A 16,323-nucleotide genomic window follows, 5' to 3' on the forward strand; every position below is an offset into this window, starting at 1 on the left:
AGAAGGAAATTTATCGTGCCATCAGTCACCACAATTGAAATAAAATAGGGAATTTATAGTAAAACAACACGCAACAGAATCATGCTGTTTTACCAAAATAGTTAATACTTTATAAAGATGCACTGATGGTGATGTGGATGATAATGGCGATGAACATTTCTGTATTTTTAAAAATCTAACTTTAAAGCAATGGTAAACAAGTAACTGAATCATTTAATTGCAAAGAATGCATTGTAAGAGCCACTGCATTGTTAAGAGTCTCCGCTCAAAAGGAGGTTGTAACAGCCCCCGGGACGGATACAGGAGCAGGTTGGCATTTCAACCATGGCACTTCTACACTCACTGGACTGGCATCCAGACGTGGGACAGCCGATATCCTATTATGTAAGCGGCAGATAAAAAAAATCAATCACCTAACGTCCGTGGGTTACGGTTACTGAAACGCCACTGCCACTGGATCCGTCTGCACAGCATTTTTTCTCTCTCTCTCCCGTCTTTTTAGTTTGCCCCCGTTTTTTTGCGCGCGTGTGTGCGCTTGCTCGGTGTGCACACGCGTGTGTATTTGTACGGGTTTGCACGACAACAACAACAACAACAACAAAAGGTAAAGGCGCACTCCTGGAATGCAGTCGCTCGCTTATGCCAACGCTGGCCGAAGGTACTCCACAACTCCAACAGAGTACCACCCCTCTCGACAGAGAATGTTGGCTTGCTCTTACACACTGGCCACACATCTTGGAAGCGGTAGGAGTGCCCACACTTTACTCCACAGATCGACTAATTGGAGCGTGCCCACGAATACCACTGGGTGAATAGCGGCAGGACATTCACCGTTTCATTCTTTAAGCTACCGCGCCAGGTGGTTCGAATCGAACCGTCTTCTTCCGGATCGCAGGTTCCATCGTGCGCGAAACAATCCAGCCGCCGTGGCTGTCACGCGTTACCGATCCTGCGTTTCATTTCCTATGATGATACGCGACTGTGTAACATCACAGCCAAGGGTGGGTCCGCGGGTTTGTTTTATTAGTTTGGCGGTGGACAAGAGCCCTCCGAAGGCGAGGTTTTCGAAACGCTCGATTGCGTGCCCGCGCGTGGCACAAGCGGACAAATCGAATTACCGGACCACAGCGGTCCTCCCAATAGTTCTCCGCTGCCCGCGGTGGTTGAATGAAAGCGCCCATTTTCGGCGTCACTCAAAAACAAAGGGCTGCTTGAGCCGATTTTTTTGGCCCGCGGAAGAGACATCCTGTACCCGGTAGCCGTGCCCCGTAATCTGCGTGCCCCATGACCATGGTGATCAGGGGGGAAACCTTGAAAGGGAACGTTATTAACCTGCTCTTTTCGTATTTTCACTTGAGTATTTCTGTGCTGATGTAAGACGATAGCTTCTTAAGTGATTGTGTGGTCTAGCTTAGCGTGGAGCTAAAACAAATTCTTTAACCGTGCGTGTAGACGCTGTTGTGGTTAGCAGCACACTGAACTTGCAATCTGGAGATCGCAAGTTAAATTCTATCTGCTGGCGCGGTAGTTGAAACGGTGATGCAAGTTTCTTATCTGCCCCCTCCCGCCGCCTCTGCTCACCCAGTCATATCAATGGGTTCACTGCATTGATATCGATCAGCAGGCCGTGTGCGGTGGGGTAAAGTGTGGGTTACTCCCACCTATTCGAAGACGTCTTGCCAGCGTGGACGAGAAAGCCAAAATGCTAAATGCAGAAAATAGCCTCTAGTGGAGGCCTTTCTGCCAGCATGCAGCATGTCCAAGGAATTGCAGGGCTGTACCTTTACCTGTGTAACGGTGAGCCCTGCGTGCATGTCTGGTGGAGGGGGTGGGGGTACTGCTTACTTGCCCTCAGCTCCTCCTTCTCCAGACGTCCCGTTGTGTTGACATCGACGCGGCTTGCTGCGGAGGAATTCCCAAGGCGGGGACAACTTCAATTTTTTTTTTTTACAGATTTGCACCGAGCAGACTACATTTCCGAAAGCAGAGTCGAATATGTAGAAATATTTTCGTTGAAATGTCCCATGAATAACAAAACACCGCTCCCCTACCTCCACTACCTCCACCACCACCACTATCCCGTCCCTATCAAAACGGCGTTTACGACGGATTAACTTTCTCGCAGCTGCTCGCGCATTGTCGGGAGAACTTTTTCTATGGGGAGTGCAAAAGGTCATTCGCTCGTTCGGAAAAGGACCGATGGGTTTGTGTGTCGGGGGGGGGCGGGGGGGGGCGCGGGGGGAGTATTTCTCCTTCTTCACAATCCCCCTCGTTTGCCACCCCCCCCAAGGGAACCGTTCTCATCGTCGCCCCATTGTGTCGCCAGCGGCCTGCGTGAGGGGCGCACAATGAATGCGTCTCTGTTACGTCTAACATTTCCACGAATAACAATGGGCACCATTAAGCATTATTTGCGAGTAATTTAGGGAATGCGCACGTATATGCATAACAGGAATTTAATTTACGAACGGTAGTTTTTTTTTTCGAGTCAACGGTCGAAGTGATTTTAACAAGTTCGCCTTTCGCCGATGGGAAAGCCACAGTAAAGTTTTTTTTGTTCGGGTTAAATCGCGTAAATAAAAATGTGTCGTTAAATTCGCCACCAGCCGACGCAGCCAATTAATAAGCTTTGTCACGTTAACAAAACGTGGCAATTCGTTACTACTTCGGCACACAGGTGTGTTGGTGAGTCAACCCACAACGAAGTGATTTCCTGGCTCAAATCGAGCACCAAGGCATAGTCTTTGGGTCTTTCGGTAAAGTCACGTAGAACAAAAAATTAACAAAAACGACGACGTTTCGATCGCAACACAAGCAATCGTCATTGCAATCGTCATTGCTTGTGTTGCGATCGAAACGTAGTCGTTTTTGTAACAAAAATTGTTCAACGTGACTTTACCGAAAGACCCAAAGAATATGAATTACTGCAGTCATGAAAGCTTGAAGTCAACACCAAGGCATAGGTGCTCATCTTCTGTATGCAGCCCTGACCCAGTGGCAGAAAGTTCCACGTTCCTATGGCGGGGCGAGACAACTGCACCTCCGATTAGCACGGTTGGCTACGGACATAAACACAACCGATGTTTCTTTTTTTCCTTTTCTCAAGCAAGAGAGGCATTAAACGAGTTGAGAATTTAGACTGTCGATACTCATGATCTCACAGTGCTGGTGTGCTCTCCTTCTAATAGCGTGGGCTTTCACGTGGATTCTCCGAGCTGGGAACTTTACCAGCCACGAGGCTCAGAGCTAGAGCGAGGAGCTCGCAATCGCAAAGTTCAGAGTTCAAGTGCAGGTGAAGTGTGTGTACTGACCACAAGTCTACAGTGGCCTTTTGATAAGAGAGATTTGCGCCAGGCATAGGAATGTGGAATGTTTCACCACTTGCTGTACAGGGCGACGGTGTTTCGATGCTCATTTGAGCCGGTAATTCACTTTTGTTTGTCCTGATGAAGTCTCATTGGACATCTGTGGAAAAGAGATTCACAGCTCATCGGATTTCTCCACGATAAATAAAGATTCAGATTCTGATGCATTGGCAGGGGAGATAATGGAAGACAGGGAACAAGCTTTGAATTACGTTTCAATAAATTAACGGGCCTTCATTAACACGTAGGGCTTTCGCAACCAATATTATTCATAATCAACATTTTTGGGTTTAGATCGCGTTATTTATAAATGTGTCGTAACCCTCCACCACCCGACACGGCCAATCAGTAAAAAAGTGTCACGTTGACAAAAGATACAACATACAAGATGAGTTAATGAGTTAATGATGACGTCACCCTGCTGCTGCTCTATATAAGAACGGGAGACAGAGGAGAGCCTCACCATTCTGGCGAATTGCCCGATGATGCTGGATGCAATTACCAGCGAAAACGTCGTACTCAAATTGTAAATGTTGTGGTTTCACGCTTCAACACACCGGTGGGCTAAAGCAGTGAACTATTTGTATTTTGTCAACGTGACACTTTTTTACTGATTGGCCGTGTCGGGTGGTGGAGGGTTACGACACATTTATAAATAACGCGATCTAAACCCAAAAACGTTGATTATGGGCCTTCATTAGTTACCCTTGGCTACACTGCGTGGATCCTCCAGTCTAGTTGCCCCACTAACTTGAAAATAATTCGCAGGTTGCCGGGTAGCTCAGAGCTCTGAGCAATGAGCTGTCATCGCTAAGATCCCGGGATAGAAATCTGGGTTTCAGTCGCCCATGATGAAACAAGTTGATCAAGAATAGTGAGCTGATGGTCTCAGCGCGGTCACCAATGACTGAACATAAACCCATCGTATTAATTGGCATTCCCAATTAGCTCTACTTAACTTGGGGAAACCACGTGCCAGCAGCGTCTCCTACCAGCAGGCGATACCTGTCTGTGAAACGTATAGCGCCTTCGTGATAGCCTTCCATTAGCGTGCAACAAATGTTTATCTGATGCAAAGCGTGTGGGGAACGTGTACATCTTTGCACTTGGAAAATAAAAAATGGTCACTCTAACGCATTTCAGAAGTAGTTCTGTGAAATCCACTTGCAGGGGCTCTGCGTGATGCCTTATGAATGTCCACTTCGTCTCATGATACGATACCGGTAGGACAGTTGGAACAAACATTTTGTGGGAAAAATTGATACTTAAAAAAAACATTGCCTCTAAATTCTCATCCAAACAAGCCTGTTGTGAATTGAAACTGTGCCATGCTACTGCGAGGTTTTAGCGGCCGTATTGCTGTGAAACCTTCCGATGCGTTTTCGGGCTGTACCGCGTGTGTCGTTCGGCACGATGTCCGACGTTTCGCGGGACACATGCTGGGAGCTTCTGTTCGCGCTCATTGATGCTCCATCGTGCCAGACGACACGCGGAACAGCCTGAAAAAAACAACGCGTGGCACACCATTGCCTGGTAATGCTTCCGCTGTTGCATTGGCAGTGGTCCACCAACACAACTAACAAACACAACTCTAAACGTTCATTGTCAATATCAACAACTGTGTGGCCTTGTATGTATGTATGTTGAACTTCTTTCGCAACGTACGTAGCCAACCGTGCTAATCGGAGGTTCATGTGGAAGGACAACAAACTAAACACAAAAAGCAGTTCTAAAAAAATGAGTTTTCAATCCAGATTTCAAAAGTGCATGGCTCCCAGTGGCTTCCTCACATCGGAAGGAAGAGGAAGATGGTGGAGTCGGCAATGTTTCGGGCAAAGTCTGTTCTTCGCAGTACATGGAGAGAGGCCACCGGGGCAAGAGTGACATCAGAAAGCCCAGACCGTGCCGTGTTTCCCACCAGGCTCGCCGAACGTGTGCTACGCGTACGCCGGCGACGGGCTCTGCGAAGAATTCGAGAAGGAGGGCAGCGGGCTGGACTGTGGCATATTCACGCCTCTGGGTCACGTGGATCAGTGGGCGTCCCAGGCCACGGCCTCCCACCAGGACAGCCTCCACTGCCCAGCCAGCGTCCTCGTGGGCCCTCCGGCCCTGTCGAAGGTAAGCGGTCGTCTTTTGCTTCGGGCAGTGACGGTGACCCAAGAGGGCAGTGGTCCTCATTTTCTTTGGGTCCTTCGGTAAAGTCACGTAGATAGGTTCAAAGAAATTAACAAAAAACCACGACGTTTCGATCGCAACACGAGCGGTCCGTGTGCTGCGAAACGTCGTAGTTTTTTGTTATTTTCTTTGAACCTATCTACGTGACTTTACCGAAAGACCCAAAGCATATGAAGTTCTGCAGCCACGAAAGCTTTAAGTCAAGGGCAGTGGTCTTCACGAATTTTCACGGGGGGAGAGGGGGGAGAGTGGGGGTGCACTTTCGCTGATAAGACTTCAGTACGATGGCCGCCACACCGCTTGCAAGACAAAATCATTGGCGTGTTGTGTATTATTGTAGAGGACCAGACGTCAGGGGTCGCACTGAAGGCCAACAGAGACCGCCAGTGGCCCACGGGCCTTGCAATGAAGAACGCTGCGATGAGGCTTTGTTTTGTGAGCGAATGTGTTGGTGAGGTGACCACAGGGTGGATTGCAGATTCGTTTGATTTTCGTGGAAGTGTGAGGGATTCTTCAACGGCCAGGAGGTGTGAGTTAGGATGATGTCGAGGATAGGTGGTGTTTTTTGGGTGAGAATAAAGCTGGTGATGGGCGATTGGGATTCGACGATGATGGGTGATGGTTAATGAATATTGATGGTGGTGGAGGATGATAAGGTGACGATGTTAAGGACGACAGTGGTGGTGGATGATGATAATGATGGTGGTAGTGGTGGACAATTATGATGATATCTCTACTTTTCTGCCAAAACTATCAAAACTATGTTTTTACCTGCAGTGAAAACAAATCGTTTTAAAAAAACTCTCTATATAGCTGTTGAAGCACAACATCTACAGACACACGTGGCAGTAGGCACAGTGTCTATTTCCGAGGGTTGGCAGTCCACCCCTCTCCCTGCCAGGTACACCTTCACGCCCACAACAGCATAGACACGTCTTGAGCAACTGCAGCAGATTAAATACGTATTTTTTTTAATGTATCCACTCAATTGTCTGTTCAGACGCAAGCACTGCATGTGCAGCGGGCAACAGAGGCTCGGGAAGTAAGGGGGGGGGAGGGTGGTCGAGGGTGAGTGGCTGGGTGTTTTCACGACACGCACTCATCCAGATTAGTGGGCAAAACAAAAAAACGATTGACGCACAAAGTGATATAATTGCGGCCTGCCCATTGGCTGAAGGGCAGAGAGCGCCACGTGCACTTGACCTGGCCACGCTGCGACGTACCTGTGGCTTTCGATCGCCCCTTGAGGGGGCGAATGAGAATTTCCCGAGATGCTTTTGCAGTCGTGCGTCATAGAATAGCGCGTGTCACTTGCGGCTTGCGTTTTTTTTGTTTTTGGGGGGGGGGGGGGGGTGGTGTGCGAAGGTGGAGGAAGGGAGATGACAAAAAAAATACGACCCCAGCGATCGGCTTGGCTTTGAAGGAGCGGGGCTCGAAGCCACTCGAATTCCCGGTTCTCGTGTGCACGTGACCGTGCCTTGACCCGGTGTGTGCGTGTGTGTGGGGAGCGGTGGTGCAGCGGTTAGCGCGCTGCGCTGTGAACCTGGCGACCCGGGTTCGATTCCCGCTCACGGCCGACACCAGTGATCGACTCAGCTTGAAATGAGTACCTGGTGCGGTGTGCAGTAAACATCGCCACTGGGGAGACAAAGGCGGTCGGGCGTGGTGCTGGCCCACCCCACCCCCTCGTGTACTGTTCCGGCCTTTATAGGTGCTCGCTAACAGCACTTGCCCCTACAGTCTGTTAAGGCTATACGGGGGATTTTTGTCTTTGGTGGTGGTGGTGTCGGCGGGCACACAACGGGTCCGATTTGGGCACTTTTCGTGGGCGATGAGAGAGAAAAAAAAACGCCGTCACGAGAGGAGAACGAGCGCAGGCCCGCGGTGCGGGTCGATGATTTAAGGGCGGGTACTCGCAAACAGCGGGGATAAAACGTCACGGATTTTTATTTAAAACAACTAATTATTAGGCGATGTTGCGTTTGCAGCGGTGCACAAGCACACGCAACAATAACAACACAAATCAACACATTAATCGGGTGACATGTTGCACACATAGATGTACTGTGCAGAAGGGTTATTGCCCAAAACGTCACATTAAGTGTTTCCTTTGAAAGCCACTGCTGTTGATAAACGCGTTGAGTTTTTGGTAATCTGCGTTATGCCAAACGCCGGGGGGGGGGTGTAGAGGGGGGGACCCTTCCAGGTGCGCTGGAGTGTTTTTATTGTTGTTGTTGTTTTTGTTGTTATTGTTGTCGCGCCCTTTACGTCGGATTTCTCGTCGGTCGGAACGAGCGGCGACGCTCGTTTCATCGTCCCCTCCCCGGCCCGGCTTTCCCCAGCCGAGGGCTAAGAAGAAGAGGAAGGAGGAGCAGGCCAAGTCAATTAACTAAAACGGTCACCACGGAGCCCATAAATCTACGACGGGGGGGGGGACGCGGGTGGAGTGGGGGGCGGAGGATTGCACCCCAGTCCTCGGCCCGGCTTTGGGAAGCAAGGGAGATGCTCAGCGCTAGCTCAAGGAACAAAGATCTCTGCGTGCAGTGCAGAGCTGGCGTTCGGAAGGTCGAGACGGTGGAGGTTTGGGGATTGGGGTGATTTTTCGATGTAAAGCTTTCGTGACTGCAGGGATTCATCTTCTTGGTTCTTTCGGTAAAGTCACGTAGAAGGGAAATAATAAAATAATTAAATTTTTATATAATAAAATCATTCTCACGACGTTTCGGCCACAACGCAAGCAGCCGTCCTCAGGTGAAGAACAGGTCTGTCGGGAAGACAGCGTCTGAATGAAACACCACCATACCTGTTCTTCACCTGAGGACGGCTGCTTGCGTTGTGGCCGAAACGTCGTGAGAATTTTTTTATTGGTTTATTTTTATTATTTTATTATTTCCCTTCTACGTGACTTTACCGAAAGAACCAAGAAAGTGGGATGATGTGGAGGTAAAGGGGCAGTCCTGAAATTGCTCCGCTCAGGCCACCGCTGAACAAAGGGCCTCTGCTCCAGGGAGTTCTCAGAGATTTCTACTCCTCTGCCACATTGGTTCTCTGAGTCTTGGAAGGGATATGTTAATAATAATGATGTATATTTTTTACAAATATAGTACGAAAAAATTGAACGAAAAAAGATCAGTCATGTGGAAAGAAAATCATGAAGCAGGAGACATTTGAATGGTACATCCGTTGACATCATCACTTCGGTAATAATTCATCACTTCACGTTGAGCCTGCACTCGTAAAGCATTGAGCATCTAGGAATATTTTTTTACGTTGCAATTGCTTTCTCAAACCGCTGCCGAAAAAAACATAAACGGCCTCCACTAGTGGGCACATTCTACAGAGCCCCTTCAGAGGGTATGTCAGCCTTCTCTCCCACGTTGGCCAGACGTCTTAGAAGAGGTGGGAGTCACGCGCACGCAACCTGCCGATCGACTGACTACAGCGGAACCCATTTATTCTGCTGCTGTTGGGTGGACAGAGGCGGCTGCGAGGGCTTTGTGAGATTTAAGAAATCTTTCCCAATTGCGCATCGGCACTGACAACCTCCGTTGGAAAGCGTCAGATTTCCGCACCTCCAGTTCGCGCGGTTGACTACGCACGGTGCGAACGAGGTTCAACGTACGTTCTTACGTACACGGGCGTTCAAGAGACACTTAAAAGGCTCCAGTTCTTTCTTAAAGGCTTACCCTCTTTCGCCTGGCTTTCAAGTAACACTGAGCTTGGCTCCGTGCGTCTTGAGTCACGGTCATTTATGATGTGTGTAAAATATTGTTTGCGTTACAAATCGCACTCTGAGTTTTATTATTCATCCACTCGTTGATTAACCATGTCTCGTAAATAAAAAAGATCTATGACACACAAAGGCCATCTACAGATTTCCTCGCTATCAAACAACCGCTCCGATTAGCACCTGCGATTAGCACGGTTGCCTACGTATGGGGCAAAAAAAGTTCAACATACAATACATTTCACACTTGTTTTTACCTTTGCTGTTCAGGCACTACTGGTAGGAGAGCTAACCTCCCCCCACCACCACCATAGGTTAAATGTGAAAAGCGAAGCTTCCTATTGATTTACTCTGCATTTGTGCAAAGCATTCCGTGTGGGCAAATCCTCCCTGCCCCGCCCCCCATCCACAACCTCCAGTGACCTTTATCACATTAATCAGAGGTCCTCTACTGGGCACTGGCCCCAGCGGCAGTTAATCCCAAGCCCTCTAAACCGTCGCCCCTTTTCCATAGAGGAGTCAGCCTGGGTGGCTTGGCCGCCTCTTTGCTTCCTGGGTGGCATTGCCCGTGGTTGATTCGGCCATCCTCTCTCTCCGTCGTCGTCAAAGCCACCCTACACAGCATTGCGACCTGGTTGTTGATTCTGCTCGGCGCGCGTGTGAGCGTGCGTGCGTGCGTGGCGCTTTGTGCCGCTGCGCTACGAACCCGGCGACCCAGGTTCGATTCCCGCTCAGGGCCAACACAGGTGACGATTATCTGAACCGGTCCCGGGCCTCTGCTAGGGCGACTCGGCTTCAAATTAGTACCTGGTGCGGTGTGTAATCATCGCTACTGGGGAGACAAAGGCGGTCGGGCGTGGTGCTGGCCACCCACCCCCTCGTGTGATGTTCCTGCCTTCATAGTTGCTCGCTGACAGCACTTGCCCCTACGGTCTGTTAAGGCTATACGAGGATCTTTGACTTTGTTGTGTGTGTCAGTGGGGAGTGGTAGTGCAACGGTTAGTGCGCTGTGCTGTGAACCCAGCGACCCGAGTTCCATTCCCACTCACGATCAACACCAGCGACAATTATCCGCCCCCCCCCCCCCCTAGGTGGAGTACCTGGTGCAGTGTGTAAAAACATCGCCATTGGGGAGACAAAGGCGGCCGGGCGTTTTGATGGCCACCCCAGCTTCTCGCGTGCTGTGCCGGCCTGTATAGGTGCTCGCTAACAGCACTTTCCCAAATAGTCCCTAGACTATAACGGGGGATCTTTGTGTCAGTCAAACAATATTGTGATGTTTAACACGTAGGCTTTCGCGACCAATATTATCCATAATAGAGGTTTACGTAACAAATCTCGGGTGGTGGCGGGTTCAACGACACATTTATACGTATGCAATGTAACCCAAAAAACAAACCTCTATTAAGGATACTATTGCGATGATTGATGACCATTTTTTGTTAGGTATTAAATGGTTTTGCGTAGAACAAAATAGCAGTTTGTTAACTTATTGGGTCAGTAATGTAAATTATATGGAACTGTACACAGGCGTTGAATTTAGATCAATGGAATCCACACAGCTGTACGTGCGAGACAGATAACAAACAAGCAAGGAACAATACGCAGTGAAATAGACAAATGAATAATCAGGCTATTGTACTGGATCGTGACATTTCTTCAAAATTGCTTGGATGTGAATTGGCAACAACATAATTCCTATATTCACACGTACTCGATGCTCAGTGAAACGCCGCTGACATTCACATGATATGTCCGTTCGTCGCACAACAATGCATTTAAAGACACATTCCCTTTAGCCGGGTTGCACATTGGAGGCAAGGTTCTTTAAAGTCATCCACAGACAACTTGCCCTTTCACCAATGAGTACTCATGAAACTCACAGCTTGCCAGCCGTTTGGCGACGAAAGACCACTCCTAACTACTGCTGCTGCTGCTACCATGGACGCAACGTTTTACAACGGTCTGAGTCAGAGGGCCCACCGCGATCTGAAATCCCACCGGCGGTTACATCACTGCCTTGGAATAAACATGCAATAAAAAAACTGACCTCATCATAATTAAATTTCATACTCGCACACGGGGAAATGCACCGCAGAGGGTTAGAAATCTGCGGATAAAACTGATTTCCTCGCTGCCGTTTAAACACAGGCACGTGAGCTCACTTTCTCCCTCCCTCCTGCCCCGCCTTGACATCAATGGCACAAAGGAATGCTAAATAAATCCACCGTGTAATTGGAAGTGTGCTAATGATAATGGATGATCACGTGCGCGCGTGTGTGTAGCCGGAGCTTGAGTGCAGCGGTGAGCGCGCGGCGCAATGCACTCGGTGACCCGAGTTCGATTCCCGCTCACGGCAAACATCGGTGAAGATTATCTGAACCGGTCCTGGGCATCCCCTCGGTCGACTCAGCCTCAAATTAGTATTTGGTGCGGTGTGTAAACGTCGCCACTCGGGATACAAAGGCGGCCGGGCGTGATGCTGGCCACCCACCCCCTCGTGTGCCGTGCCGTGCCGGGCTTCATAGGTGCTCGCTAACAGCACTTGCCCCAGCAGTCTGTTCAGGCTATAGGGGGGATCTTTATCTTAGTGGCAGCCTGCAATTGCATGACCGTGTTGAGGTTCCGTTGAACTTTTTTTTACACAATGCTGGTGATAATTCACCCCCCCTCACCCCGTCACCCCCGTAGAAGGGAAATAATAAAATAATAAAAATAAAACATAAAACAATATTTTAGTATTATTATTACATTATTTTATTATTTCCCTTCTACTTGACTTTACCGAAAGAACCAAGAAGATGAATCCCTGCAGACACGAAAGCTTTAAATCTAAATTTAATCCTCTGCCCCTTCGATGCCTCCCTCCAGCAATGGAGTGAATTGTCACGATTCAAGCTTCCAATGCGACCCAAGAATCACGAAATTATTGCCTTAGTTTTACCACCACCTCGTTTGTACTGCTCCGTTAATTCTTTGTTCTGCCCAATGTGTGCAATAGAGACTTGGGCACCACTGCCAGCACAGTACAGAATCGCTCAATAATAATGCGTGCAGACCATTTGATGTAATCAATTTTACACACGTGTCTCATGCAACATTTTAATGCTTACGTTAATTGTATCAGCAACACCGGCAACAACGCCTAAAAACAATTTAATTCGACAAATGGAATGCACAGTACAGTGTAGGCTTGTTTTTTTATTTGTTACATATAAAAAAAACATGCACAGTTACACTTCACGTACATCAGGTCAGCGAGGTGAAGTATGGTCAAACAGCCCCCCAGGACTGACACGGCCTTAGCGAGACCCTCATCCAGCAGTGGGTTGACACAAGTGCTGTAGATGCAGGTGTTTGGTGTGTTTATTCAAGAGCAGCATCTCAGACAGGTATATAACCGACAGATTACAAATCCTAACAGATATTGGGCAAGTTCTCTAATCCCGGGAGCTTGCCAGCATACAACGTGCGCCTTAATCCAGACTGAGCCCTCTAACTGGATCAAAACCCAGCCTAATGTGCGGTTCATATAACCTGGATTAGGAAGCGATGGTGGATGGGATTAAGGGCTCGTGAAGAGGTTTTAAACCAGATTAATTTATTTAACAATATTCTTATTCGCCGAGCGCTTTCTGACATGGATAGACTCGGCGGGGATTAGAGCTTCTTGAAGACTCACTTTTATTTATTGCCGTGGCATCACGCGCCATATTGAGGGTTTAAATGTTGGCGTCAAAACTTTTGGCGCGCGAGGGAGGCGAAAACGCGTTAGTTTTGAAGGAGCGTCGCAAGCGAGAAGCGCTAGGCCTAGAAGCGAAGAGTTTGCGAGCGCCTCTCTAAAAGGACGATACGCGTGCATCATCGTTGTGATCCTGCACGGCTGCCGAGGGTCAAGAGGGTCGGAGGTCAAAGTTGTAAACGTGGAACCTCATCCGTGGCGTTTTTAGATTCTGCTTCCCGATTGGAATGAGCGCGATTCTTTCGCGTTAATATCTGCCTGTAAAATCGGTAACATGGATACAATTGAATAGGTTCTTACATGAAGGGTGTCCTACTTGCGAACAGGATGAACATGTACATGTCCCTTTACATTGTGGAATTTAGGACTCGGTGAATACGTTTTTATTTATAAGTCACTTGCCCTTGATGAACTCGCTGAATCCCCAGGACTGTTGTTCTGGAGAGTCCTGCTACATTGGGACGTTTGGCAAAACCATTATTGTGTCTTTGGCTTCATGCGGGGTGGGTAACACTCAGCACTGCAACTTCTTGGCCACCTCGAAGCCTCTTGGCAACAGCACCTGGCATGCCGTCTTGTCACCCTTCCGCTTACTACGCCCAGGCTCAACGCTGCTTAGTTTCTGACGTCTGATAAGACACGATGCGTTTGGGCAAAATTTGGTTGTAGACAATCTAATGGGATTATCACAATCCATTAAAATAAGTTTTCATCCAGACCACAGCTGAGCTGGTCAATGATTATAATCCAAAATGGGGCATTTCTCGCAACCATTCATGAACAATTAAAGAAACAATTAAATTAGCTATTTGAAAACTCTGTTCTTTTAATCTCCAGCGATACTGTTTTCGGGTGGAGCAGTGGCGCAGTGGTTAGGACGCTGTTTGATTCCGGGCCACAGCTAAGATCAGTAGCGAGTGATACGAAAACCTGGTCCTGTGCCGCACTCCTTCACCAACCAATGTGGTGAAGTATGGTCAAATAGCCCCCATTACTGACACGGCCCTAGGGGGAGGCCTTCATCTAACAGGGGGTTGACAAAGGCCTGTATATTATTATCATTATCATATTCTATTTCACATCATTCTGAAATTTCACGAAATGTATCTCAACAACAACAACAACAACCACTGCATCAAATGCCAATGCAGACGGTCTCCAAAGAGAGAGATGTTACCAATGACTTTAGGCATCGTCGCTAGCGTGCGGTTAAGGGACACATTCCTTTCAAGTAATCCGCGAGCCACGACGTGCCAAGAACTGCCCCCTTGAGAGGCACAACAGCGCACTTGTGTTTACTTGAAGTGGCACTTGGCACACACACACACAGATGCACAGTGAGAGAGGTCATTTAACTTGGTAGCCAGTTAACATGAGCTTACAATGTGCCGGCACAGCACTCTTCAATCACCTGCAATTGCCGACGAAGAAGATCAGTGTTTAATCTTCAATTAAAATATATGTAGGTGGGTTCTTTTTTTGGAGGCAGCGTTGTCAATGTGGGGTGGTGGCAACGTGGACTGGCGTGCTGCACAATGAATGAAGCAGCCCAAACTTCACTCCCCAGCCACTGATAACATCGGTGGCGAGTGATATTTAGAACCAGTCCTGCCTTCCCCACCTTTACCAACCTGCTCTGACCAACGCGGTGAAATATGGTCACATAAAGAAATCCTCATCTGTCCAAGAGTACGCCTACTGTAGAGATGTAGCTACGAAATCAGCTCATGTGCAGGAGTTGTATGGATTGTGATCAGGGCAGCCCAGAGAGGTAGGGGGAGGCCTGACACAAAAGAGGCCCCCAACAATGGTCCTATTTCTTTCCCCCACTCATGAATGAAGCGGCCACCACATGGCATTCTGTCCCGAGACCGAGACACCAACATCCAGTTGTGGGTAGATCACAGCACGATGTGCTGCTGCTGATGACGAAAAATGACGGCGGGATAAACAAAGGTGCGATCGCCGCAGATGGCAAACCCACTGCCACAGACGACCGAAGAAGGGGCATGCCAACGGTTCTGCGGCATCCGACGGGAGAAAGGTGTTGTCTACCTGTGAGGGGGTGGGGGGCAAGGGGGGTCGGTGTCTTGGCCAGGAGACGCGGGCGGAATGGCACTCCGTTGCGTTCTGAACAGCCCCCGGGACTCGAGCCGCCGTGCGTCACACTCGCTTGTGTTTTTTTTTGATCTGCCGACCTCGGATCCGAGGGCAGGTCCGCACGAGTGCGGCGCGGCGAGCCGGAACAGCGTGGGGCGTGGGGGCCGCCTCCCGCACGGCGGCCCGTGTCACGTGGGGATGTTCGCCGAGGATAATTGGGGATTAGGGATTAGGTTCGGACGATTGGTTTCAATGAGTCGGGATCGAACCCACGAAGTGCTGTACACCAGGCTGAAGCAGATAACATCTCGCCACGTGAGCGGACGGAGCTGAGCAACTCTGTCTACAAGGACGAGCGCAGCTTATTCTGGTTAGAAACACGCATTGAGGTGATTTAGATATATTTTGGTGCTATCAATGTCCAAATGACGGGCCACTTTGTGGAGCGACCACTTGTGGCCAGGTCGCTTCTGGGAAAATAAGTTAACACCTCAGTGGGCTTTGCCTGGTAGAATAGGGATGGTTTAGTTGCATTTGTATGCGTTTGGGTGATTTTTTTTTACCTTTCTTGGACTTTGCAATACTATCATGGTGTTGTTTTACCCTCCCCTACTAGTATATCAGTGAAAAAGAGCTTTATAGCTCATCGGCTTGCTCCAATATAAATAAAATATTCAGATTCTGATTCTGATTTGCTCGACATCCGATATTTCGCAGCGAAACGTCAGACATGGGAGAGTTGTGAAAGCACACACCGCAGTGGGCATTAGTGCACATCCTCTCAAACGTATTAGGGGAGCACCCAATAAAACAAAACAAGCATCTCGTCAAGGGATGCTTAACGGCACAGTGGTAGTAAAAGCTGCTCAATGAGGCATTTAATTTGCCTGAACAGAATTTCAGTTGTTCCCTGGTGCCTTGTGAGAGCGTTAAAGCCCCCCCCCCCCCAATACCAGAGGTGGCACAGAGTGGCGAGTTAAATACCTTGTCAGAAACTTAACTGAGGGTTAAAATACCGAGTTTTTGGCCACTCGCGATTTGGTCATTTCAACTTGTAACGCCGCCGTGCGCCAGGATTCACCCTCGCGGACAAGAAACCTGGCAGCACATTTATCTCATTATGTGTTTCTTCTTTCTTCCATGCTCTGCTGCTCGGACAACTGCAGCAAAACTCTCAGATAATCACAGAGAATAAGATTAACACCTAGCACAGC

At 48.7% G+C, this 16,323-nt stretch overlaps 1 protein-coding gene across 1 annotated transcript in view; it reads left to right on the forward strand.

Annotated features, from left to right (window-relative positions):
- The window catches only part of LOC133354584 (pappalysin-1-like), a 126,609-nt gene that overhangs the window by 54,371 nt on the left and 55,915 nt on the right, over window positions 1-16,323 (forward strand). Inside the window, 1 exon segment of the mRNA XM_061571534.1 lies at window positions 5,287-5,483. Within this exon segment, the coding sequence (XP_061427518.1) occupies window positions 5,287-5,483 (197 nt within the window).

Source organism: Lethenteron reissneri, chromosome 48 (genome assembly GCF_015708825.2).
Source record: "Lethenteron reissneri isolate LAM-NWPU_2019-01 chromosome 48, ASM1570882v1, whole genome shotgun sequence".
Taxonomy (NCBI): Eukaryota; Metazoa; Chordata; class Hyperoartia; order Petromyzontiformes; family Petromyzontidae; genus Lethenteron; species Lethenteron reissneri.